General features: G+C 36.1%; 2 protein-coding genes across 4 annotated transcripts; one reads left to right on the forward strand and one right to left on the reverse strand.

The window, feature by feature from the left end:
* Positions 1–5,547: 5,547 nt before the first annotated feature.
* On the reverse strand, positions 5,548–19,701 carry LOC123529482 (zinc finger protein 883-like). Of its 2 annotated transcripts, none has more exons than XM_045309831.2 (2): positions 19,570–19,701; positions 5,548–8,302 (listed from the first exon to the last, which is right to left on the reverse strand). In XM_045309831.2, exon 2 carries the CDS (start codon positions 7,878–7,880, stop codon positions 5,829–5,831), a length of 2,052 nt encoding a protein of 683 aa, XP_045165766.2. In that variant the 5' UTR covers positions 7,881–8,302; positions 19,570–19,701; the 3' UTR covers positions 5,548–5,828. The 2 variants fall into 2 exon arrangements, with proteins under 2 accessions (XP_045165766.2, XP_045165765.2); XM_045309830.2 differs by lacking the exon at positions 19,570–19,701 and adding an exon at positions 10,130–10,218.
* A 230-nt stretch (positions 19,702–19,931) lies between these two features.
* On the forward strand, positions 19,932–26,727 carry LOC123530035 (zinc finger protein 729-like). 2 transcript variants are annotated; one of them, XM_045310721.2, is made up of 2 exons: positions 19,932–20,060; positions 22,242–26,727. In XM_045310721.2, the coding sequence occupies exon 2, from the start codon at positions 22,360–22,362 to the stop codon at positions 24,112–24,114; it is 1,755 nt and encodes a 584-aa protein (XP_045166656.2). In that variant the 5' UTR covers positions 19,932–20,060; positions 22,242–22,359; the 3' UTR covers positions 24,115–26,727. The 2 variants fall into 2 exon arrangements, with proteins under 2 accessions (XP_045166656.2, XP_045166655.2); XM_045310720.2 differs by lacking the exon at positions 19,932–20,060 and adding an exon at positions 20,278–20,426.
* Positions 26,728–27,689: the final 962 nt, after the last annotated feature.

A 27,689-nucleotide genomic window follows, 5' to 3' on the forward strand; every position in this document is an offset into this window, starting at 1 on the left:
GACCTCTCTAGAGGCCATATATTTCACAAGATCTTCATGAAAATTGGTCAGAATGTTCATCTTGATGATATCTAGGTCAAGTTCGAAACTGGGTCACGTGCCTTCAAAAACTAGGTCAGTAGGTCTAAAAATAGAAAAACCTTGTGACCTCTCTAGAGGCCATATTTTTCATGGGATCTGTATGAAAGTTGGTCTGAATGTTCATCTTGATGATATCTAGGTCAAGTTTGAAACTGGGTCACGTGCGGTCAAAAACTAGGTCAGTTGGTATAAAAATAGAAAAACCTTGTGACCTCTCTAGAGGCCATATATTTCATGAGATCTTCAAGAAAATTGGTGAGAATGTTCACCTTGATGATATCTAGGTGAAGTTCGAAAGTGGGTCACGTGCTGTCAAAAACTAGGTCAGTAGGTCAAATAATAGAAAAACCTTGTGACCTCTCTAGAGGCCATAATTTTCATGGGATCTGTATGAAAGTTGGTCTGAATGTTCATCTTGATGATGTCTAGATCAAGTTTTAAACTGGGTCAACTGCGGTCAAAAACTAGGTCAGTAGGTCTAAAATTATTAAAATCTTTTGACCTCTCTAGAGGCCATATTTTTCAATTGATCTGAATTTTCGCCTTGATGATATCTAGGTAAAGTTCAAAACAGGGTCACGTACCTTCGAAAACTAGGTCAATAGGTCAAATAATAGAAAAACCTTGTGACCTCTCTATAGACCATATTTTTCAGTGGATCTTCATGAAAATTGGTCAGAATTTTTATCTTGATAATATCTAGGTCAAGTTCAAAACTGGTCACATGAGCTCAAAAACTAGGTCACTATGTCAAATAATAGAAAAAAACGACGTCATACTCAAAACTGGGTCATGTGGGAAGAGGTGAGCGATTCAGGACCATCATGGTCCTCTTGTTTAAAGCATCATTTACTTCTTTGACAAGTGCAATAATCCCATAGGTTATTTCCCTTTGTTTAAAGCACCAAAGAAGTCATTCCATATGTTATCTCTCTTTGTTTAAAGCATCATTTACTTCTTTGACAACTGTAATAATTCCATAGGTTATTTCCCTTTGTTTATAGCAGGTTATTTCCCTTTGTTTAAAGCATCATTTACTTCTTTGACGAGTGCAATAATTCCATAGGTTATTGCCCTTTGTTTAAAGCATCACTTACTTCTTTGACAAGTGCAATAATTATACCCCTCTTCGAAGGAGGGGTATATTGTTTTGCAGATGTCTGTCGGTTGGTCTGTATGTAAACCAATCCGTTTCCGGATGATAACTCAAAAACGCTTTGGCCTAGGATCATGAAAGTTGATAGGAAGGTTGGTCATCACCTGCAGATGATCCCTATTGATTTTGAGATCTGTATGTCAAAGGTCAAGGTCACAGTGACCCTGAACAGTTTAACAGTTTCCGGATGATAACTCAAGATTGCTTGGGCCTAGGATCGTGAAAGTTGATACGGAGGTTGGTCATGACCAGCAGTTGACCCCTAATGATTTTGAGGTCAGTATGTCAATGTTCAAGGTCACAGTGACCCGGAACAGTTAAACGGTTTCCAGATGATAACTCAAGATTGCTTGGGCCTAGGATCGTGAAAGTTGATAAAGAGGTTGTTCATGACCAGCAGATGACCCCAATTGATTCTGAGGTCAGTAGGTCAAAGTTCAAGGTCACAGTGACCAGGAACAGTAAAACGGTTTCTGGGCTTTAACTCAAGAACACTTGGGCCTAGGATCAGGAAAATTGATAGGGAGGTTGATCATGACCAGCAGATGACCCCTATTAATTTTGAGGTAATTCGGTCAAAGTTCAAGGTCAGATTGGCCAGAACAGTTAAAACGGTTTCTGGACGTCAACTTGGGAACGCTTGGGCTAAGGGTAATGAAAGATGATAGTGAGGTTCATCATGACCAGCAGATGACCCCTATTGATTTTAAGGTCAAGGTTACAGTGACCCGGAACATTTAAACCGTTCCCAGACAATAACTTGAGAACGCTTGGGCCTAGGATCACTAACTTGATAGGGAGGTTGATCATGACCAGGAGATGACCCGTTGATTTTGAGGGTCAGTAGGTCAAAGCTCAATGGCACATTGAGCCAGAACAGTAGAACTTTTGTTTACAGTGAGCAAATAATTTCTGTTCCTTGTGCAATTACTGAATGCATCAAGGGGAGCATTTCGTGTTCGACGAGCTCTTGTTCCATAGGTTATTTCCCTTTGTTTATATAATTCCATAGGTTATTAGGGGGGAGACATAACATCGCACTACATTTCCTATCAATAACTGGAGAACCATTTGACCTAGAACTTTCAAACTTCATAGGATGGTAGAACTTATAGAGTAGACGGCCCCTATTGTTTTTGGGGTCACTCCATCAAAGGTCAAGGTTACAGAGGGGCTGAACATAGAAAACACTTTCCAATCAATAAGTTGAGAACCACTTGACCCAGAATATTGAAACATGATAGGATGATTGGACATGCAGAGTAGATGACTCTTATTGATTTTGGGGTCACTCTGTTAAAGGTCAAGGTCACAGGGACCAGAACATGGAAAGCCATTTCCAATCAATAACTTGAGAACCACTTGACCACCCAGAATGTTGAAACTTCATAGGATGATTGGACATGCACAGTAGATGATCCCTATTGATTTAGGGGTCACTCTATTAAAGGTCAAGGTCACAGCGGACAGAACATGGAAATCTATTTCTAGTCAATAACTTGAGAACCATTTGACCTAGAACCTTCAAACTTCATAGCATGATAGGACTTACAGAGTAGATGACCCCTATTGTTTTTGGGGTCACTCCGTCGAAGGTCAAGGCCACAGAGGACTGAACGTAGAAAACTCTTTCCAATCAATAACTTGAGGACCACTTGACCCAGAATGTTGGAACTTATTAGGATGATTGGACATGCAGAGTAGATGCCCATTACTGATTTTGGGGTCACTCAATCAACGTCCAAGGTCACAGGGGCCTGAACATGGAAAACCGTTTCCAATTCATAACTTGAGAACCACCAGGCCCAAAATGTTGAAAACTTGATTGTATGATTGGACATGCCAAGTAGATGATCCCTTTTGCAGCCAACCATCAGTGTCTCTTTGACTTTCGCTTCTGTCCCCTATTGACTTCTTGCCTATACGACTATACACTGGGGGAGACATGCGCTATTCTACAAAAGCATCTTCTTGTTGCCCTTTGTTAGAGCATCATTTACTTCTTTGACGAGTGCAATAATTCCATAGGTTATTGCCCTTTAATACAGCATCATTTACTTTTTTCACAAGTGCAATAATTCCGTAGGTTATTGATCTTTGTTTATAGCATCATTTGCTTCTTTCATGAGTGCAATTATTCCATAGGTTATTTCATTTTGTATAAGAAATAAAGTATCATTGGCATTCATACGTGAATGAGATGTAAAAATATGCACCTGAACAACAAACAGTTATTTCATTAAATGACGAATCACTGAAATATAACTAATTTGATTCTATCACAATATCAAGGATTGCTCTTCACATTTTTACATAAGATTTCAGGTTAAAGGTTTGGTGCTCTCACTCTATATTAGTTACTACAAAATGGATTTGATTTAAAGTTAAAACAGCTGTTCTACATCATCACCCTCATCATTTGACACAATGACCATAATTCTGGCACCAATATTTAGAAATTATTCCCCTTCTCACTTAAAATTCCAGGTTAAAGTTTTGATGCACTTTCACTCTATCTGTAGTATTACCAAATGGATTTGATTCTAACTTAAAATAATTGTTCCACATCATCACGCACATCATATGACACAAGGGCTGGCACCAAAATGTTATGAGTTATGCCATCTTTTTTACTTTCAGGTTTAAGTTGTGCTGCACTTTTGCTCTATTTCAGTTATAACTAAACAGATTTGATTTAAGATATAATAAATATGTCCCTATATTTTATCAGTCAACAAAATATGGGCAGATAAACACTGGGAGTCTAGACCAGTGTTTTGAGAAAAGGGACATAATTATACAACATTTAATAGCTCATGAGTTATCAGATAAGTCTCCATTCTCCTGTGAACAAAACACAGGATATGAACACAGACTAGTAACAGTTTGTCTGTATGATAAATTGCAGTAAGAAAAGTGCATTGAAGACAGCAAAATGAGTGCTTTCCTCCACACAAACGCCTGTCATCAGTTCTCCGTACTTTTCTGAAACACTCCGCCCAACTGCTTTTCGTTGACTAACTGTAGATAACGTACATACATTCGCAGCTGGGCGAAGTATTTGAGAAAAATATTAAGAACTGACTGCAGACGTTTTGTGCAGGGGACAGCACTCATTTTGCTGTCTTCCACGCTCTTTACCACCAAAAATCTGTCAAGTTACTGAGAAAATATAGGCCAAATGTCACCTATATAAATTCTGTCAAAATTCGGTTTGTATCTCACAAGTATGAATGAACAGACAGAAAAAAAACTTGTATTGTACCGTTTGTATTGTATGTTACTTTCATTTAATATACATGATCTGACAATTCTATAAATAGCGCACATAAAAACTTCACTCAGTTCTATTCTAACTTCAATAAAAATTGAAGATTTCGTTAGGTAACAAACCAATAAACAAAAAGGTGGAGATATACAGTTGAATATCGTTACCTCGATATCGGTTAGCTCGATACTCCGGTTAGCACGATGTGTTTTAGTCGGTCCCGATTTTTCCCTATATATTTTAATGTAATTATTTATCATTACCTCGATATGATTTGCTCGATATTTTGTTTAGCTCGATGAGATTTTTCAGTCCCGTCAACTTACCTGTATTGTTTTACACCTGGTTTCGTCGATATCACAGCTTGTCAAAAAATATCCATGTTATTTGTAAGGTGTGAAAATCAACCTACTGTTGTTCGGCGATGTATTAATAATAATCAAGCTAGTTTGTTTGTTTGTTTTGTTTGTTATTTAGTCTTTAATCCAATTTAAATGTCAGGAAGTTTGCATTTAATTCCCAATAATTAGTCTTATAAAACAGCGTGCAAGCGAGCAAGCTGTTTTCCAATATAACAATTAATTTGGATGAAATATTTTTCTGTTTGACGGAGTAAAAATTTGCCATTTAGGATTGAGTAACAATATGCGTATTTAACTGGCAAATTTTCGTTATCGAAGCACAGTCAAAATGACTACTCAGCTAGGAACATTACCGCTGCATTCAGACTTCTTTAGGGAAGGAATAAAAATGCTAATGTTTTCACGCATATTTTGAAAAATTATAAGTTGTATGTATATACATGTATTTACTATTTAATTAAGCTGTTTTATTTGTCAATAAAATTAAAATCGTATTTACTTTTTATATTATTTCTTTTCCCTTTCAAACCCCCTGGAATACGCATTGGATATAATTACAATATAGACGTTCGACACAAGTACAAAGTAGTCCCAGACAGTCGATATCGTTACGTCGAACTTCGGATACGTCGATGCAATTTTTGCAGTCCCTTGAATATCGAGGTAACGGTATTCGACTGTATAATAAAAGGGTCAATACAACAGTAGCTAGATCTGGGACTTTGTATTCAGCTCGAGTGGATTTTGTAAAGTCGGATCACACGAGGCGCATAAGCTTCGAGCATGATACGATCTGGCAAAATCCACTCTAGCTGAATACAGCATCCCAGATCGAGCTACTATTATAATAACCCTATTATATTGTTCCGTTGAGCAATTTGATATTTTATGGTTATCAGATCTCTATTCTATTGTTGCATTCTAAATAAAAATGGGTATCTCGTTAATATCAGTTCTCTATTTAAATCCTTTGTTCTTGCATTTCAGTGCTGTCATCTTGATGAGTTCTCTTTTCCAGTTTTGATGAAGAACTGTCATTGTATGCTATACCTTCCTCTGCTGTTTTAAGTTCACATTTCCATGCCGCACAATCAAATAACACACATGTCTCGTCTTTTAAAGTTTTGCTAGTCAAGTCTGTAAAATTAAGTTTACAAATTTCGATGTGTTTTATTAACAACGTCTTGTAAGCAAAAGTGTCCCCGCATATACCGCAGACGAAGCTCCTATCATGAGCATCGAAGTGGACCTTTATGTGATACACCACAGCTGACTTTGACATAAAGTGCTTATTGCAATGGTAGCATTCAAACGATCCTGTGCCGTAATGTACTTGACAATGATACTTCAACTTTTTCGAGTTATTGAAAGACGACTTACACACCTGACAAGAAAATGTTTCGAAACTGCTCCTTGGTGGGCGCCTGTCTGCAGGAACACCCAAATGTTGCCGACTTATATGCTCACGTAGTGTGTATTTTGTGAGAAACGTTTTGCTGCATAGGTTGCACTGACTTTTTGCATAACGTGCGTCCTCGTGAGTCTTTTTGTGAGAATTTAATGATTTCATTCGTTTAAATTTTTTATTACACACGCTGCATTGATATTTGCTTACATTAGAGTGTACAAACATATGATCTGCCAACGCCGAACTAAGGCGGAATGTCGATGGACAAATTGTACACGAATATGGTTTGGTTCCATTATGTATACGCTGATGGCAACTGAGACCAGAGGAATGTCTAAATGATTTCTTACAAATTGCGCAGCTATAACGTTTATAGGTGGAATGCAATAGCATATGAGTTTTCAAAGATCTTGGGTCTTTTAATTTTGCTTGGCAAATCGCACAGGAATATTTTCGTTCTGTTGTGTGTTTTGGCTCATGTTGTTTCAACTGTTGCTTCGTGGTGAAAGCCGTATTACACTTTTCACACTTGTAATTTTTCTCACCAGTGTGAATTCGAAGATGAATGGCTAAACTGGATTTCTGTTTACATCTGTAACTACAAAAATTACAGGAGAGTGACCTCTCCTCAGAATGTATGAGAAGATGTTCTTTTAAAGTACTGGCATTCATACATCTGTAATTGCAGTGGTCACACCTCACAGTTCTATTTGTTAATGAGTGTCGCTTTTCATGATTATTTCTGTCATTACTTGTGTTGAACCCTTTTTTACAAATGTTACATTTGAACTTCCTTTCATTCTTGTGAATTGCTAAATGATTTGCTAAATGTGACGGTAGTCTGAATGCTTTTTCACATATTGAACACTCGTATGGATATTTGATAGAGTGTACGGATCTTTTGTGAGCCATTAAAGCTCGTGTATACGCAAATTCCTCTTGGCATAATCCACACACATTCTTTTTATTCCCAGTGTGTGTATTTAAATGATCCTTAAAGTTGCTTTCCCATTTATATGTATCTCCACATTTAGGACATACAAATTTATTTTCATCACGTCCGTCGTGAGTTTTCACATGTCTTTTTAACTGGTATTCAGTATAGTAAGACTTTGGGCAAACACTGCATTTGTAGTTCCTATCAGTCTTGTGAGCTATTCCATTTACATGCCGTGTCAATTCACTTGGTTTGCTGAATGATTTTCCACAGATTTCGCACGTATAAGCATTTTTAATTAAATGGACCACCCTTTTATGTTTCATTACTAATTTTGGATGTGAAAATGTTTCAGAACATATGTCACACACGCTTTCAATGTATTCGTCGTGAGTTTCCATATGGGCTTTGTAACTCCACTCCCTTGTAAAGGACAGTTTACACTCCTCACATTTAAAGGACGTGTGATCTTTTATCTTGCTAATATCTTTCTTGCATGGTTCTAATGTAGATGACTCCGTAGTTCTTTTCCGCGATTTTGTTTCACTCGCGTTCAAGGTATATTTGCTGTCCCTAGTGAATATTGTATCTTCGTCCTCGTTTGTGATACTGTCTTGCTCTCCATGTCGACTGCAGTTTGTTTGCTCATGAATCCTCGTAATTGACATCTTTGCTCTTCCTAGTGAATATTTGCTTTCTCTAGCGATTAGCGTGTATTTGGTCTCCCTCGCGATTAATTATATCTGCCTATATCTGCCCTCCTTCGTGATTAACGATTTATTTGTTCTCCCTAGTGATGAACGTATATTTGATTTCCCTTATAATCAACGCATCTTTTCTTTCCCTCGTATATATAACTTTAACTATCCCCGTGATTCACTCATCTTTGTTCTCCCTCGTGATTTTCGAATCCTTGCTCCCCTTCGCGAATAACGTATTTTTATATGCCTCGTGATTGACGCATCTAAATTCTCCCTAGTGATCAATGTGCATTTACTCTCCCTCGTGATAAACGTATCTTGGCAAAAGCTGACTAGCTCATCAGAGTAACATACAGGCTTAGACAACTGAGCCGCAACTTGTCCTCGTGCTGAAAAAATAACACATTGGGTCATTAACTAGGATTATTTAAACATTAAATGTATCAAAAATGAAACAATTCTAGTGTTTATGAACATACCTCCAGAGTCAAGGCTGATGTTATTTTTCGAAACTGAAAGCACTCTTATAGCCTAACTTTTGCAGATGAAAAGAAAACCGAGATTTATTGTGAAACTTGAGCTATATCTTATTTGATGTTTAGGTTGCCAGAAATCGTCCTAGTTGCGATAAATCTTGCAAAGGATATTGGCTACACGGCAGAAAATGAGGTTTCTTCTTAGCGCTTTAAATGCATCTTGTTAATGTCTGTAATATTATTGTAACAGCAATGTATTTTCTTCCGTAATATCCAAATTGTTGAAATTCTTACGTATAAATTAATCACAAAGTTTCTTCTGCAAGGAACACATAGTTGACATGAAATAAAGAGATATATTTTTCAGTAAGTCACAAAGTTCTTACACAATGCTAAAGGTGTAACAGCCACTAAGAAGCCTATTTTATAGATGGTATTTTTTGTAGGCCTATGCCTTTACAAGTGCGACCTGCCAAGCTGTCAGTATTTCACTTTATCCGGTTGAAAACCATTATGACAATGACAAAGAAACTTTAAAAATGCACACGAAGCAAACAAAAATAGAAATACTATATGAAAATGATATTAATAAAAGGTACGTTATGATTTTAACTTGACATCTTCTCTGCCATATTTAAATATGAATACATAACAATAGATCTCTTTTGTCTCAAGGTAACAGAAAAGAAAAACAGTAACTATTTACAATAATATGTATATTGAAAAGTTATCATTAAAAATACATTGAAAAATGTTAATCAGGCATAAAGTTCAATTCTAATACCCCAAAATAGTCAAAAATCCTGTCCTGGCCAAATTTAAATTCAATCAATATTAATTCCTAATTGGGAATAGAATCCAAACTGAATTTAGTATATCCCTCTCTATAAAGATATCTTTACATCCGCAATGTAAGTATATTTAACGCGCATTGATCACTAAATCCTCCGTAGTGACAGCGGAAAACTTCTTTATTGTCGCGGCGGTCCGGGTTCGATCCCCGACGCGGTCATCTTTTTTTTTCTTGATTTATCATTTTTAAAGTAGTTTAGAAACAAACACTTATATTCTAATGTTCATAATTCGACCAAACTTCAATATGAAAGAAAAATATTTTCTAGCCAAAATCTGGAGGTCAGTTGTAAATCAATTAGAAATTATCTTCATTCCCAATTTTTGATACTTATGATTTTGGAAATCTCCTTGCAAAATTTCGGATATTGAACAGAAATGTCACTCTGAGGTCTAAAAATACACAATATTATATCATTGGCGTAGGAGCGGTTTCAATGTTTGATGGGGGGACCGGCCTGCTAAACCTATCCATATTTTCCCTGATTTTTTTTTTGACCACCACATACACGCATTCTTCCCCTTATCTACAATAGGGGGCCTATACACACCAAATTTTTATCATTACCTCTAAATGCTGTCTCAAATTGGCTTCTTTCATTTCTGACAAAAATCAGTTTTTGTGGTCAAAGGTGGGGGGAGCGGGGACAAAGCATATGCTGGCCCCCAATCTCAAAGTTGGGGGAGGGCCCTAACCCCCCCCCCCCCCCCCCCCCCGCTCCGCCCCTTTGGTACGCTTCCGTTTGTTTACTTCCGGGTTTCTTCGTACTTACCGACGGCCTATTGTCTATAAAAACGCTGCTGTGGCCATTCTAATAAATGTATCTATTAAGTCAATGGCACCACGTGGATGCTGCACCACGTAATAAACAAACTTCAAATACTTACAAGTCCTTGTAATTAAAGTTTTTCGGGCAAGGTTTACTCCACCCACTATATTTTGCTATAGCTACATACGGGGAATCAAGGGATTAACAACCAATCAAAAGAGTTCTTTTTAAACATTAGGCTAATCAGAATTGTTCTTTCTGAAATGATCATTCACTGGGTCTAACTCTAACACTATACAGTAATGTAGCAAAACGATGCGTAATGTAGCAAAATGGTGCATGTGTATACAAATTTAACGCCAGAGCTAAAATATTTGTACAATGACTTGTTGTATTGCATAATAATAAAACATTTTCTCTCATAAGCTAATGAGAAATATTAAATTATCTAGGTAGATTCTCTAGTTTTGTGCCGTGCGGTCGATATGTGTAGATCTCTACTCTCTCGTGACTCCCAAGATATCTAAAATACCAAAGAACAATAAAATACAATTATTTTATAGCTCTTTGAAAATACCAAGAAGAGTTGTATATGTGTCTTTACCTTTCTTTATTACGAATCCAAAAGTGATAATAATAAGGTAAAATAACACAATGTAAAGTCTACAATTAGAGTGTTAATAATCAAATAATTAATACTTAATTGGACATTAAAAATTCATATAAAAACATAATAAAAAGAATGAAAAGAATGACTGCAATGTTAAGCTGAGTTCGCATATTTGAGTTAATTTCGCGAAATCACTATCAAGTCATAAAGTTTTACCAATAAATACAAACGAGAGGGCCAAGATGGCCCTAGGTCGCTCCCCTGAGAAATACACCATAACAGTGTAAACATGTTTCACCTAGTGATTTCATGGAGACTAATATTCTGACCAATTTTCATTAAGATTGGGCCAAAAAATGTGGCCTCTTGAGTGTAAACAAGCATTTTCTTGGATTTGACCTAGTGACCCAGTTTTTTACCCCACATGACCCAGATTCGAACTTGTCCAAAATTTCATGAAAACAAACATTCTGACAAAGTTTCGGAAAGACTGGAGCAAAAAAAGTGGCCTCTATCGTGTATACAAGCTTTTATTTTGATTTGACCTAGTTTTTGACCTAACGTCACCCAGATTTGAGATAATCCAACACTTCATGATAACAAATATTCTGACTAAGTGTTATGAAGATAGAATCATAAATGTGCCCCCTAGGGTGTAAATAAGCTTATTCTTTGATTTGACCTGGTTACCTAGTTTTTGACCCAATATGACCCATGACCCATGACGAACTTGGCCGAGGAATCATCAAGATAAACATTCTGACCAAGTTTCATGATGATAGGGTCATAAATGTGGCCTCAAGAGTGTTAACAAGCTTTTCGTTTCTATCGTGTTCACAAGCCAAAAATAGCAAATTTTGGCCCTTTAATGGGCCATAACTCTAGAACCCATGATGGGGTCTGGCCAGTTTTCGAAAGGAACCGAGATATTATGCTAATACAAATTGTGTGCAAGTTTGATTAAAGTTGATTGCAAAATGTGGTCTCTATCATGTTCATAAGCCAAAAATAGCAATTTTTGGCCCTTTAAGAGGTCTTAACTCTAGAACCCATGAAGGGATCTGGCCAGTTTTCAAAAGGAACCGAGGTATTACACCAATACAAGTCGTGTGCAAGTTTGATTAAAGTCAAAGAATTGCAAAATGTGGTCTCTATCGTGTTCACAAGCCAAAAATAGTAAATTTTGGCTGCCTTTTAAGGGGCCGTAACTCTGGAACCCATGATAGGATCTAGCCAGTTTTCGAAAGGAACCGAGATATTATGCCAATACAAATTGTGTGCAAGTTTGATTAAATTTGATTGCAAAATGTGGTCTCTCGTTTTCACAAGCCAAAAATAGCACATTTTGGCCCTGTAAGGGGCCATAACTGTAGAACCCATGATGGGATCTGGCCAGTTTTCGAAAGGAACCGAGATATTACGCCAGTACAAATTGTGTGCAAGTTTGATTAAAGTTGAGTGCAAAATGTGGCCTCTATCGTGTTCACCAGCCAAAAATAGCAAATTTTGGTCCTGTAAGGGGCCATAACTCTAGAACACATGATGGGATCTGGCCAGTTTTCGAAAGGGACCAGGATATTATGCCAATACAAGTTGTGTGCAAGTTTGATTAAAACTGATTGCAAAATGTGGTCTCTATCGTGTTCACAAGAAATTGTGGACGGATGACGGACGGACGGACGAAGGGCGATCACAAAAGCTCACCCTGTCACTACGTGACAGATGAGCTAAAACAAGGTAAATACAACTGTTAGTGAATGATTTCTGGATTGATTCATTTCAAAAACTCATAAAGATATTAATGACAAACCAGCTAATTCCATATTCATTATTTTGAATGCAAATTTTAACAAAAACTACTTGAAAACTACTGGAATGATATTTTCTTCTGATTAAGAGTGTTTATACTTACCGAAAAGAGAGAGTCTACTAAAAAAATTACCTTTAAAAGATTTGTAAAAAAAATGCTATAAGTACTGAATTATTATCAAAAATATATGAATGAACAAAAACATGAAAGTTAATTAACAAATAAACACAGAAGTTCACATCTGCCCAAATACTTAATCACAGAAATATTTTCTTACAGAAACATTTTGCGGAATAAAATCATTAATAACTAATAGTATTTTCTTACTTGAAATACCAAAAAGAGTTGTATGTGTCTTTTCCTTTCTTAATTATAAATCCAAAAGTGATAATAACACAAGTAAAGTCTACAATAAGAGTGACTTTACCAAGGAAAAGATACACTTTTAACGCAGATGCCGCCGGGACTCGGAACAAATCAAATTTCTTGTTACAAAATTTTCTTGCCTAGACAGCCAATGAAAAGTAAGACCGAAAAAGCGTCTTGACAGGTACTGCCTCAGGCTCACCAACAAAAAGGTGCTAAAAGAGTCTCCGCTCAATAAAGATAAGATAATTATGGTCAAAGCTTGCGGTCAGTTTTTATAACAATAAAAGACTTTATCAAGATTTAACCAAAGATATAGTTATAGCCTACAGGACTAACATGCTTTTGATACATAAAAATTAAAACTTACAAAACTTCATAACCAAAAGAAAATATTGAACATTTAACTTCATAGTTAACCGCATAATAGTACGGCGTAACGCAGTCCCAATACACGCTCCGTCCACATAGTCATAAGCAACGGCTGTAAGGCGGAACCTCAGATAAGATATAATTGATGACATATCTATCTTTAATCAGTGTATTCTATGCATAAATTGTTTAATCAAAATCTTTTTTATTGTGATAATCCAATTCGTAATATAACGAGGATATTATGTAGGTTTACCTACTGTTGAGCGCCTTTTAGCCACAGGTAAAGACCTCATGCGCATTAAAATCGGAACGTCCGGTTAAACATCAGTGCAACCAACAGCGTGGTAAATTCGTCTATAAATACAAGCCAGATCATTTAAGCAATGAGGCCTTTCAAAGTCAGTGGGGGTAAATTGGCATGAGAATGAAAAACGTTGCATATTGGCAAAATTGACATTGTATTTTCGTTTTTGACCCGACCGTTTCTGTCTCGATTTAATACACACAATAGTTATGTGTAATAATGAAATGTTAATGGACCTTTAAAAGTTTGACAAAACAGCAGAGCTCTATTTCAAAATAAGACACTATTTGGACAAGTTCACTCCACAAAATAACATAGCTGCATATACGACGCCGTTTGACAAGTTCACGCGAAATTTTGACATGATCATATAGCTTTTGACAAGATAAGACTACATAATCATATAATAAAACATTATATGGAAAAGTTCACGTCCCTCTTAAACATAACAACATAACGGTTTGACGCCAAAAAAAAAGGACACACTTTTTAAACAAGCTCACACCACACTTTGCCACAATGACATAGCTGTTGGACATAAAAAGAAACCATTTAGAAAGTTTATATCACACCTGACATAACTAGACACAAGACCACACTTAGACATAATAACAAAGTATTTTGATATGATAAGACTTTTTTGAAAAGTTCACACCACACTTTGACGTAATAACATGGTAGCTTGACATAATAAGACACTATTTGAACAAGACCGCACCTTGACATCATAGCAAAAGCCTTTTGCATAATAACACGTCCCTTGGACATGTTCACATTATTCGTAGACAGGATGATATACTTTTGACATAATTGTGTTCTATACCTGGCATGTTAAAGAACCTGGCTGTCTATTCAAAAAGAGCTAGGCGTTGTTAGCCGCCGGACATCATAAGACACTTTATGGACAAATTAACTCACTTTGATAAAACGACATGAACATTTCATATCATAACATTTCTCATACGGCCGCATGATCATAGTGTTCGTAGACAAAGTGACAGTCATATGTTTTCCACACAATATCATAGCTGTTGGACTTGGTAAGATATTATATCGACAATTTCACACTACTCATTGACAAACCAACACAAACAATTCACAAAATGACACGTTCTGTAGACAAGGTGACATACATGTAATGGTGCTTTGCATGATAAAGAACCAGGGTGTCTGTTCAACACGAGCTTAAGCTATGTTAGTCCTAAACATTTCTGAGGACTTTCTGTCTCTCTGTACCTCTAGTCGTATCATTCTTAATTATATACCTATATAAATTCTGTCAAAAAATACAGCTTGCATTTCACAAGGAAATACGAACAGGCTGAAAAAATGCCGTACTGTACCTTCCAAAATCCCGTATTGTACCTTCCGTATTGTATGTTACCGGACTACTTTCATTAATATGCATGAGGTGACACAGTTATATAAATAGCGCGCACAAAAACATCACTCATTTCATTTTAACCTCAACAAACATTTAACATTTCGTTCGATTACAAATAAACAAACAAAAAGATGGAGGTATATAATAAAAGGGTCATTACAACAGTATAGCTAGACCTAGGATTTTGTATTCGGCTCTCGTGGATTTTGCAAGGACGGATCAAACTCGGCGCATGCGCGCCTCGTGAGATCCGATCTGGCAAAATCCACTCGAGCCGAATACAGCATCCAAGATCGAGCTACTGATACAAGTCAAATGGTTTATCGCGGCCAGAAATTTGTACAAACCGGACAGAAGTTGCGAAATTGTCATTTGTGCAGGAAAGAAGCGTTTACCATAATGTCCAGTACTGGACAGGTATAGTGACTATGCACGGACTCAGCCAATTTTCTCAGAGGGGGTCCGATCCCCTGCCCCCCGCCCCCCCGTGGAAATTTTGAAATTTAGCACTTCATTTTTTCCATTCTGGGACAGTTTTATGGACTAACCTGTTAAATTTGGGAAAAATGATAAAATCAAGCTTTCTTGAAGGTAAAATTCTTAGTTTCTTTTAGATAAATAATATGAATTATGTCGGGGTCGTATGTAGCAGCAGCCGCATATACTTTACATGCAGTCCTAATGTTGCCTTTTTCGAAAAACATTTTCTTTCCTTCTTGTCTTCTTTCCTTTTTTAAAGATTTTCCAGTGGGGGTCCGGGCCCCCGGTCCCCCCCCCCCCACCCCTCTGGATCCGCGCATGGTGACATATCATGCTTTCTGTTTATGCAGGTAAACTTGTGTTTGGTTAAATTTCAACAGAGCACAATTGTCTGAACAGTGTACAAACTCGTTACTGTTTTTTCAGGCAAGGGTGGAAAAAAAGTGGTAGAAAATGAAAGCAGTAACATTTTTATTAAAAAAAAACAAACAATGAGACAAACATTTCCAACATCTTTGATCCCATGTTAAACATACGATAAAGCCCGAAACGCGTGAAAATGTTCCGAATGTAAATCGGGTGAAGTAAGCGCTCTATGTATGCGTCTAGATTGATTAAACTGGGCGAGTCTACTTACTTATTACTTGAGGATGAAAAAAAAACGTGTTTTTTAAATGTTGCTCTTAAACAAGGGTGGCGGTTGAACTACTAAAAGTACAACAACAGTTAATTCACAACAAATCGTACGGTATGTTTTATAATCAGTAGAACCTAGTCGTATTTACGCTTATGAGATCTGTTTCACCCACAAGTAAAGAATTCACAGGTCCATCATGAAATATTTTCCCCAGCGCACATATACTTGTCCTATTCAAAATGAGCGCGGCCTCATCGCGGCCTCATTGGCCGCGATCAATAATAACCCTATTATATCTGTACCTGTATGGAAGGAATTTCCCGCTCCGAGAAGCTGTCTGTAAAGGCCTTTGACCTAAACTAAACTGTCTCGCTTGCAATTATAGGAACATAGGAATTATTTTCAAACATCGCCTCCATTTGTGCATTTTCTCCCTGTTGAATGGTAAAAGACATTTCCAGCTGGCTTACGGAAGGTCGGTTGTTCTACCCAGGTGCCCGCTCGTGATGAAATAATGCACGGAGGGGCACCTGGGGTCTTCCTCCACCATTGAAAGCTGGAAAGTCGCCATATGACATATCATGTGTCGGTGCGACGTTTAATCAAAAAAAAAATATTGTGTTTAATCGTCTATTGAAATCACTTACACAACTATGCGTGCTTTCCTCTCATAGATTTAAGGATATTCAGTTTCAAGAAGAAGAAAAAAAACACGCCCACCAAAATGAGGTAAAATACGAAAGGCGTTTCATTAGTCTCCAGTTATAACACATGTACTTCCAGTTTGCTCTTATTGCTTATAATATTCTAATATACTACATGTATATAGTTATTTGTAAAAATAGTAACATGAAAATGGATATTAAAATGTTATTTTAAAAATGTAAACTGTATTAAACTTTTGCATTCGATTTACAAAATCATCCTCATATTTTCACGTTAAATAAAATTAGTTTTAGTATATTCAAACTGCACTCTAGTGCCGCCTATGTTCTCCTAAAAGTTAAAAAAAAATACATCTTTTTAATATTCAAGGTAAATGAAAACCAGTATATCATACTTCCAGGGGCGTAGCTACTTATACGCCTGTACGCCCGTGAATCCACATAATTTTGCATTTTTTTTTTTACATCTTTATCCTATCTAGACTTGATGTGTTCCAAATCGTAATTAGTGTACTATATATGATAAAAGGCCTTGATTCAAAGCCCGGGTGTAAGTCTTAGAATATGCCTGAGTAATGGTGGTGGTATGATTGTTTTGTTTTTGTAAGTTCCAAATTTTAAATAGATGTTACAAAAATGTTTTAATACTGTTTACTGCAAGTTATTAATTTGAGAATGCATCCACAAGGATACCCGCGGTTTCCCACAAAACATCCAAGGGGACAACTGCCATGACCATGGACTGTCTGTACTGTTCTTTTTATTACAGTAACTAAAAAGCAACTAGATAAAATTAAGAACAAAGATTTATTTAAAATTTATAAATTTAACACGCTCCGTTCGATAAGTGCACTGCAACTTTATGTAATTTAAGAGAATTTTGTTTGACAACACGTGTTTAAAATGCTGCCGTTTTTTTTAGTTATTAAAGCTTTTTGCATTCTGTTTTTTTGACATCTTCTGGCCGAAAGTCTGAATTTTATGCCCGTAGTATTTTGCATTTGAGCCGTGCCATGAGAAAACCAACATAGTTTGCGACCTGCACGGATCCAGACCAGCCTGCGCATCCGCGCAGTCTGGTCAGGATCCATGCTGTTCGCTAACAGTTTCTCCAATTCCCATAGGCTTTAAAAGCAAATAGCATGGATCCTGACCAGACTGCGTGGATGCGCAGGCTGGTCTGGATCCATGCTGGTCGCAAACCCACTATGTTGGTTTTCCCATGGCACGGCTCATTTATTTATGATAAAAAACGAAATATAAAGGACAAGAAAATAGAAACTACCACGCTGTATGAAATATTACGGGTATATTTTATAATAATCGGTTGTTTCTATATATTTTTGCTTAACATTCTGCCATTATCTTATCAAAATTGCTATAGAATTCAGTTAGAGCTATTTTTATTTTCGACGATGCTGAAGGTTTCAGGTGATAATATCAAATAATGAATGCACAAGTACGCGCGTTTTTTTTTTTTTTTTTTTTTTGTGTACGTAACGCCTAAATTTCGTGGTGCTTTGTTGAACTAAAAATACCTATTTCGTTCTACTTTATTTGGCGTCTTTTTTACGTCGTCTGGTTTTGTACTGTACATCATCACTACTGGACTTTCCTATGGTGACATCTTTCATATGCCACCATAGGTCCCTAACACTTACAAAAAAGAATGCTGAACCAACTTTTAATGTTTATTTTGCAATGCTCTTAATTTTGTCTTTTATAAAGTTATTTTGAGGCAATTTCTATTAGAAGCTAGTTGTATTTAGATTAAAGTTTATACTGTTTAAGATTTGTTAAAATTAAGTAAAATTTGACAAAATTGGTAAGGCGTAAAAAAAAATGTTTGTTTCCGGTATCCCGACCTACCCTAAATTTTTGGCCCGATCCTAAATGTTTTATGGCCTTGGAGAATATTTTTTTCAACTTTTTAACAAAAAGTTGCAAAACTTCACTTTTTATGCTTTAAACATGGCCAGTGATGTTAGAAATCAACTTTGCTCTAAAGGCATTACCCCCTTATTTGCAATCATTTTTTGACACAAAAATAATTTCTGAAAAGTCTCCCTTAATAAAAAAAAAACTCCAAAAAAAAACTTTTCCGACCTACCTACCCTAATTTTTTTGAGCATGTTACCGGAAACAAAGAACTTTTCTTAGGCCTAATATTTGATATATTCAGAATCAGCCTTTGCCGAAAAACGAAAACACTCGGATTTCTGATTTTTATATATGCCAAAATATCTTTAAAGTTCTGTGCTGCAGTTATAGATAAAAATGGTTTAGTTAAAACCGGTGACCATCATGGGTGCAAAAATTTGTCTCCATATGTTTCATATTATGCTCTAAAATGGCCTATATATGACTTAAAGTTTGTGTATGTAAGTTTTTTTTTCAATTACCATAACTTATAAATTTCAATCAGTAATGTCAACAATAAGAGCTTGAAATATTATATAATTTTCTGCGAACCATGTTTTCGCCGGGGAGCTTCGGCCCCAGGCCCCCCTACCAGGGCTCTGCCCTGGACCCGATGCCTATACCCCTCGCCTATTTGGTGAACCCACTTTATTTAGGCCTTCCTACGCGCCTGACTTCATTTGTATTATACAAGCCCAGTGTCTTGAGTGTGTGATACTGGACTGTACAAATTACTCAGGCGAATAAACATATGGTTAGGGTTTTCTAGTAATACTGAAATACATAGATCTATTGTAATTTTTCACGTCTGTGGTATGACGCGGCTAGGGATCGAACCTGCGAACTACCGCACTCAAAGCGGATGCTCTGCCACTAGGCTACCGAAGAGATGCATCACTGGTAAAGACTTGTACAAGTAGCAATCACAACTGATGAAGATTCAGCGTGTACATCATTATTATGTTATTACTTATCAAACTGATTGATGCAAATGATAATATTCAAACCTGTATTATTCCTGCATGCCACAACCTTCCCATCTGTTTGATATACTTGTGCAGTGTACTCGACCTTGCGGTACTGGGTAAATAAGATACTAATCCCCAAAGATAACGCGATTCCCGCGCAAACGCGAGGACGCGTCCGTTTCATGATAATTGATGAAATAATAACTGGTATTGCTTGTACATTCATTGGCATTTAGATATCAGTGTTTGCTTCATTTTAAATGTACAATACGTATATGACAAAATAGCTCAGTCGTTTGTAATGTTGCAATATATGTAGCCCCAAAGTAAGTTAAGCTTGTGTTTTCACATATATAGGTCTATATTGAGGATTAATATATGCCAAACTTTTATTACCTATTGTGTACCACTGTAATTCTAAATATTCCAACCGTGACCAGACCTAACCCCAGGCGCCCCATGTTTATGTTAGGTCTCTGGTATATGTATATGAAGACAACATTACAGAGAATAATTAATGGACTACACGGGTAAGACATTGTACTTTATATATCTGATTCTATAATGATGATATGAATAATTTCTTATATATTTTTCATTTAAACATTTAAACCAATAATTTATAGATCTAACTGAATGTTTGACATATTGAACAAGAACGTTTACATCTTAGCAACGATTGGCCAGCCATAATTATCCTATGCTGCCAAGGGAGGTAACAAAATGTGATACTATTTTAACCCAAAACCGGTCGATGTACAGTGCATTAACTAACGCCTGCAGGGATATGTACATGTGCAGTGTTTTGATGACAGTTACCGCAGTAACAGGATATATCTTTGATCATGTGTACGCTGTACTAATGGGAAATAAAATCAATCCTGCACAATTTTGTCGTAAGTAGAAATCTATATAAACATTACGTTGATTGCAATTTGCAGGGCATGGGGCATGATGGGTTAGATCTAGTTTCGTATTGTGGTCCGAATGCCTTGCATTTATATTATTTATGATAATTATAGGACTAAGGATAATCCCACGGACGATTATGCATGTTATTTATGCTGGAATCATACGTTGACGGTCGGGTCTAAAATATGACCTGATGTATCGGAAGTCGACGAAATTGGGACGTGCATCATTATTTTCGTCTGCTCACATGACATGGTTTATGTTAACACGTTAGAGGTCAGTTGTTTGACGGGACGTGAAATTTTGGCCATTTTGCTCCAGTTTTTATCTGACCAAGATTAAAAATACGTGAATTTAAACCGTTTGCTATTAAAAGTGAAGAGGCAAAACAACTGATTTTGAAATAGATATAAAGTTTAGTTCTCAATGATTAACCAGTTTTAATGTCGCCTAAACAATCAAGTGTCTTAAAACCGAAATTGTACAAAAATAACAACAAAACAACGGAATCGTACGGAGGCACAGACGTGACATAGATTTTTTTATTAATACGTACGCACGTAATAACTAATACGTGCGCACGTACTAGTACAAAAAACATCAGGCTCCGCGCACATATTAGTACGTGCGCACGTACTAGTATAAAAAACATCGTGCACGTGTAAACTAATACGTGCGCACGTAATAGCTATTACTTTATACGTACGAAGATGTTTTTTATACCAGTACGTGCGTAGGTGTTTTTTAAACTTATACGTGCGCACGTAATAAGTTCTACGTGTGCAGATGTTTCTTAAATAGATCAAAAAGATTTAAAATGACCAAGTGCGCACGTATTATCTATTACGTGCGCACGTATTATCTATGCGCACGTATTATCTATTACGTGCGCATGTAGTAAGTTATACGTGCGCAGATGTTTCTTCTACTAGTATGTGCGCTGATGCTTTTTATACCAATACGTGCGGTGATGTTTTTAAACTGATACGTGCGCTCGTATAAGCTATTACGTGCGCACGCAATAAGTTATAGACCTTTTTACACACATTATACACACTTAAACCACTTTCTCACTAACAAGGGGTTAAGATAAAAGCGTTATTAGTAAAAGCAATATTTTAGACATTCAAGCAAACGAAAACATATTAAAAGTGTATATTGATTTAGATCTATTCATCATTTTATATAATTCCTTCAGAAAATAAAATATAACCATGTATCTTCCGAAAATAACCCCCACTGTATAATAAAGAACCTGTACTTAATTGTGCGTTCCTTGTATAAATATACAGTACATGTACTGGAGTTGCATTCGTTTAAAAAATTAAATCTGAAACTTAGTTTTAAAGTAGTCCCGCACATTTGAAAGAAGTGTCGTTCTATGGACAATTTTACTGATGCCGAAATGTTTTTGCCATATTACTAGACCCCTTGTTTTTTTGTAATAATTACATACGACTGTTTTTGGAATAATTATCTACCATTGTGTTTTTGATAATTACTCCAGTTACTAAAGCAACATTTTTTATTACCATGTTTTAAATTTTTGTCTTCAAATTTAAACATAATTATAAGCTCAGTTCCAAGCAGCCATATACATCATAATTTAGTAAGTATGATACATCAATTCTTCACGTTTCCAGCTTAGCAAATTTTCGGCGATTTACATAAATTCTCACTCACTCCCCACTCCCCACACCCCTCTTCACTCCCACTCCCCACTCCCATTTCCCACCACCACTCACAATAATTCTCCCTTAATGTTTTAATTAATCTGATGTTTTGGTTTTATATTTCAGAGTGTAGATCGTTAGAGAATGTCAAGTCACTCTTATGCATAACACTCCTTGGCGAGTCATGTTTTGGCTAAAACGTTAATCCTCGGACAATAATTATTGATCTCGGGCAAATACAACTATGGAGGAATCTTCGCGATATCTTCGTGGAAAAGATGTTAAAAGTAAATGGCCTTTTAAGTGTGAGGAGTGTAAAATGTGCTTTAGACAAGAATGGAGTTACAAAGGACATATGGAAACACATAAGCATTACATTGAAAGCGTGTGTGATATATGTTCTGAAACTTTTATGCATCCAACATTCTTAATGAAGCATAAAAGAGTAGTCCATCAGATTAAAAAAGCTTATAAGTGCGAAACCTGTGAAAAGTCTTTCTTGAAACCTACCGAATTAGTTCGACATAGCAGAACGCATAATAGAAAGAAGCACTTTAGTTGCGATCTATGTCCAAAGTGGTACCGTAATGAATACCAGCTCAAAAGACATATGAAAACCCACGACGATAGCAGATCTAACAATATTAACTATGTATGTCCTAAGTGTGGAGAGACATATAAATGGGAAAGTAACTTCAAAGATCATTTAAACACGCACACGGGTGATAAGAAGAATATATGTGGGATATGTAAGGAGGAGTTTGCGTATACACGAGCTTTAATGTCACACAAAAGATCCGTGCATTTTATCAAATATCCGTACGAATGTTCAAAATGCGATAAGGCATTCAAAAAACCGTCACATTTAGCAAATCACTCAGCAGTTCACAAGGATGAAAGGAAGTTCAAATGTAACATTTGTAAAAAAGGATTCAACACAAGTCACGGACGAAGATATCATCAGAAACGACATTCGTTGTCAAATAAAACCGTGAAGTGCGACCACTGCAATTACAGATGTATGAATGCCAGTACTTTAAGAGAACATCTTCGCATACATTCTGAGGAGAGACCACTGTCGTGTAATTACTGTAATTATACATGTAAACAGAAAGGGAGCTTACTTGTCCATTTGAGAATTCACACTGGGGAGAAAAAGCATAAGTGTGAGACGTGCGGTAAAGCCTTTATTACAAGTCAACAATTATTACATCACACTTCGACCCACATAACAGAAAGAAATTTCTACTGTACGATTTGCAAATCCTCGTTTAAAGACTTCAGGGCTCTGAAAAGGCACAAACAGAGGCATTCGAGTTATAAAAAATATATATGCAAAATATGCAAAAGGTCATTTGCATACTTTTCAAGTTACTCGTATCATTGTTTTTCACATACTCGTGAAAAATTATATGCTTGTAAAAAATGTGACGTCAAATTCAGGCATAAGTCGTCATTAGACAAACACACGAGCTATCACTACAATATCAGGAATTTCACGTGTAGCATATGTAATCAAAAATTTAAAAGAGAAGGACATTTAAAAAGTCACGCTTTGACGCACGAAGATAAAACTATTAGGAATTTTAATTGTGACATGTGTGGTAAAAAATATTTAGACAATAAATCTTTCCAGTTACATATGAATCGGCACGTCCTAGATGCTTCTGAAAGAAAATGCACTCCAAAGGAGAAGAAGTTGTTCGGATTTCAGTCTTTTACCAGCCAAATTTGTAGTTCACCGTTCGATTGCAGCACGCAGGTACGAAGCCAAAGCGACATGAATGGCGGGAATAGTTTGTTTGAATGCTATCATTGTGACAAGAAGTTCTTTTCAGAAGAAAGCGTGATACTTCATATAAGAAATCATTTTGGTGCATGTTCGGAAACATTTGTCTGCGAGATGTGTGACCATTCTTTCATGAACGAAGAACTTATGCGAAATCACACTGGAATATGCATAAATGTGAAGAAGAATATTAGAATTGAACTCGTTTAGGGAGAGGTTGCAATGATTTTTCCCCTGAAACATATTTCATGAACAAATAGAAGTCTGTGTGATACGCAAGGGCGGAACACTGTGAAATGAAAGATTCACAAGCATAGTTAGTTGTAATGTGTGTTCATATTCTCTAAAGTCTATCCTTGTGTCATTGTGAATTGATAACTCTATACTGAAGATATAGTATTCGTCTACAGTGGCACAGAAAGGATGCGAGATAGATTTATATGCACAGATAGTAGATCTAGTACAAACGTGCACACCCGGTAACTTTCACGTGCGCACGTGAAAGAAAATTTAATTTCCTTGTCGTGTACGCCTAAGATTCTTCTTATATTGCACGATATTTTCTGTATATCTTTATAATTTCTGAATTAACAGTTTTGACTTCCTTCTTTCTTTTTAGAACTGTCTTTTGTTAGTTACATTTCAAACTTTCGGTAACATGGATATAAATTTCACCAATTTATGACCTTACCCTTCCATGATAAGTCGCAAGTACTATTAGGTTGTTTAACATTGTTCTGTACAATACGGAAATATATTTGGACGAGTACCCAGCTTAGAAAACCATATTGGATGAGCCGTTAGGCGAGTCCAATATGGTTTTCCCAGCTGCTGGGTACTCGTCCAAATATATCTCGTATTGTACAGTTCAATGTTAAAAAACCTTTTTATTCTATATCTATTTTATTTTAGTTTAAATTAAAAATGATTCACTGAATATTGTATTTCTGCCTTCCTCATTTCAAGACGCATAATCTAACTCTGTACGTAGAGCACCTACTTCACCCGATTACATTCGGAACATTTTTACGCGTTTCGGGCTTTATCAAATGTTTAACATGTCCTTTTTGAACCGTCAAAATACGGAAAAGATACAGGGTTTTTTTTGTACGCATGTGCGTCCAATAAGGTAATATATTGTACGATCACGTGTCGCAAATGAACGTTCACGACTGGACAGTGGATAGATAAAATAGATATAGAATAAACATCCATATTTAATGTCATCAGTTTTTAAAGGATATTTGTTTGTTTCAGTGTAAGATTTAAGTATCTTACACGAGTGAACACCAGATGCAATATTTTCACGAGTAGCATAAATACGAGTGAATAGGTAAGTTATGGTGTTAAAACGAACTGATTTTCTTCTTATTTCATGTTTTGACTAAATACCCATTTTATAATCTTTTACTAGTGAGAAATTTCAAAAACCAGTGCAAACATGTTTTATATTTTTCACTATGCCAATACCATATATGCTTCAATGATAGTCCGATGATTAACTCAAATGTATGTAAACATCTTTATAAGGTTTGTTCACCTACAATATTGTATGTTGTGACTTTTTAGCTCGACTATTCGAAGAATAGTCTAGCTATTCTACTCACCCTGGTGTCGGCGTCGGCGTCACACCTTGGTTAAGTTTTTGCATGCAAGTACATACAGCTATCATTTAAAGGCATATAGCTTTGAAACTTATTTATTCTTTTTCTAGGTCAATTACCAACCTCACTGGGTCAAGTTGCATAACTCTAACATGTATTTTGAGCAAATTATGCCCCCTTTTGAACTTAGAAAATTCTGGTTAAAGTTTTACATGCAAGTCACTATCTCCAAAACTAATGCAGATATTGAATTGAAACTTCACATGTGTCTTCGGGGTTATAAAACTAGTTGATAGCACCAAGTCCCATAACTCTGACCTTCATTTGGGCCAAATTATGCCCCCTTTTGGACTTAGAAAATTCTGGTTAAAGTTTTGCGTGCAAGTACATACAGCTATTACCAAAAGGCATATAGATTTTAAACTTATTTTTTCTTTTTCTAGATCAATTACCTACCTCACTGGGTCAAGTCCCATAACTCTGACATGTATTTTGGGTAAATTATGGCCCCTTTTGGACTTAGAAAATCCTGGTTAAAGTTTTACATGCAAGATACTATCTCCAAAACTAATGCAGATATTGAATTGAAACTTCAGAGAACTTCGGGGTTATATAACTAGTTGATAGAATCAAGTCCCATAACTCTGACATGTATTTTGGGCAAATTATGCCCCCTTTTGGACTTAGAAAGTCCTGGTTAAAGTTTTGCGTGCAAGTACATACAGCTATTACCAAAAAGCATATAGCTTTGAAACTTATTTATTCTTTTTCTAGGTCAATTACCAATCTCACTGGGTCAAGTTCCATAACTCTAACATGTATTTTGAGCAAATTATGCCCCCTTTTGGACTTAGAAAATTCTGATTAAAGTTTTACATGCAAGTTACTATCTCCAAAACTAATGCAGATATGGAATTGAAACTTCACATGTTTCTTCGGGGTTATAAAACTAGTTGATAGCATCAAGTCCCATAACTCTGATATGCATTTTGGTCAAATTATGTCCCTTTTCGAACTTAAAACTCTTGAAATTTAACATTTTGGGTAATAATTTTCTGCTTCTGTGACAATATTTCGAATAGTCGAGCTTGGCTGTCTTACGGACAGCTCTTGTTGAAAAAAGCAATGAGAGTGTAAAATGAATAACTCAGTTAAACACTGCTGGCAAGGATTGTAAATATGAACAATGCTCTACGTAATTAAAACGACACTGTCAATACTTCTCTCCGAAGATGTCTTACTTAATGCGGAATAAATTTTTGCCTCCCCTGAACCGAAAGTTTAGATTGAGCTATAAGTAAAGGTGGAACGAGTCCGGCGTCCGTCGTCCACAACTTACATTAAGGTAGTTCTGCACGTTTGAGAAACCGAAAGTGATGGCGTAACGTCATTTATCCGGAAAACGTAGAATAAAGTCTGGATTCTGCGTACGGAAATGAAAATCAGTGTATGAATTAATGGTAACCTGTGAGTAAATTTATTACAACGGCATCTTTACTTTCTTTCTAAAGTTAAAATATGACATTAAAACATTTGACATGTTAGATAATTCAAAATGATGTCTTAAAATTAGCTTGAAATGTGCGGGTCACTTTAATCGTGGTCAAATATCTCAAAATTAAGCACACGGACCTATACATTTTATTTCACCAAAATATAGGCCAAATGTTTATTTACGACTGTGAGAAGTTTCTTTAAAATCTACATAGTAGAAAAAATTCTATTGACGAAAAAGGTATGGAAGCTATGATTTTCCCATAGATTCCCGTTATGAATAATTGCTTGAGATCCGATTTTTTAAAGTCAGTCTAGCAAAAAATCAAGCACACGACCCTATCTTTTTTATTTGCTGAATTTTCTAGGTATATTTCGAAGTTTTGAAAAATCAGTGTTTTATCAAATTCTACATTGTAGAAAAATTTTCGATCCAAACGTGCAGAACTCAAAATCTAGCAATACCTTATTTCATTTCACATTATTTTTTGTTATTACATTTCCAGTCATTGTGCAAAGTTTTAAACCATTCTATTAAACAAAATTTTTGCTGTATTTCAATGTGTAAATATACTGCACTTTCCTTGAAAAAAGGGGCATAGTTGGAAGAAATTTTCTATTTGTTTGCCTAAGCGACTATAGAATAAAATCTGTCGCATAGAATTCCTGCAAATTTTGTACAGCTGC

Source organism: Mercenaria mercenaria, chromosome 13, assembly GCF_021730395.1.
Source record: "Mercenaria mercenaria strain notata chromosome 13, MADL_Memer_1, whole genome shotgun sequence".
Classification (NCBI taxonomy): Eukaryota; Metazoa; Mollusca; class Bivalvia; order Venerida; family Veneridae; genus Mercenaria; species Mercenaria mercenaria.

What these genes read in the sequence shown, in the direction of transcription:
- LOC123529482 (XM_045309831.2), bottom strand. Translation starts at nt 7,880, where the DNA reads ATGTCAATTACGAGGATTCATGAGCAAACAAACTGCAGTCGACATGGA.
- LOC123530035 (XM_045310721.2), top strand. Translation starts at nt 22,360, where the DNA reads ATGGAGGAATCTTCGCGATATCTTCGTGGAAAAGATGTTAAAAGTAAA.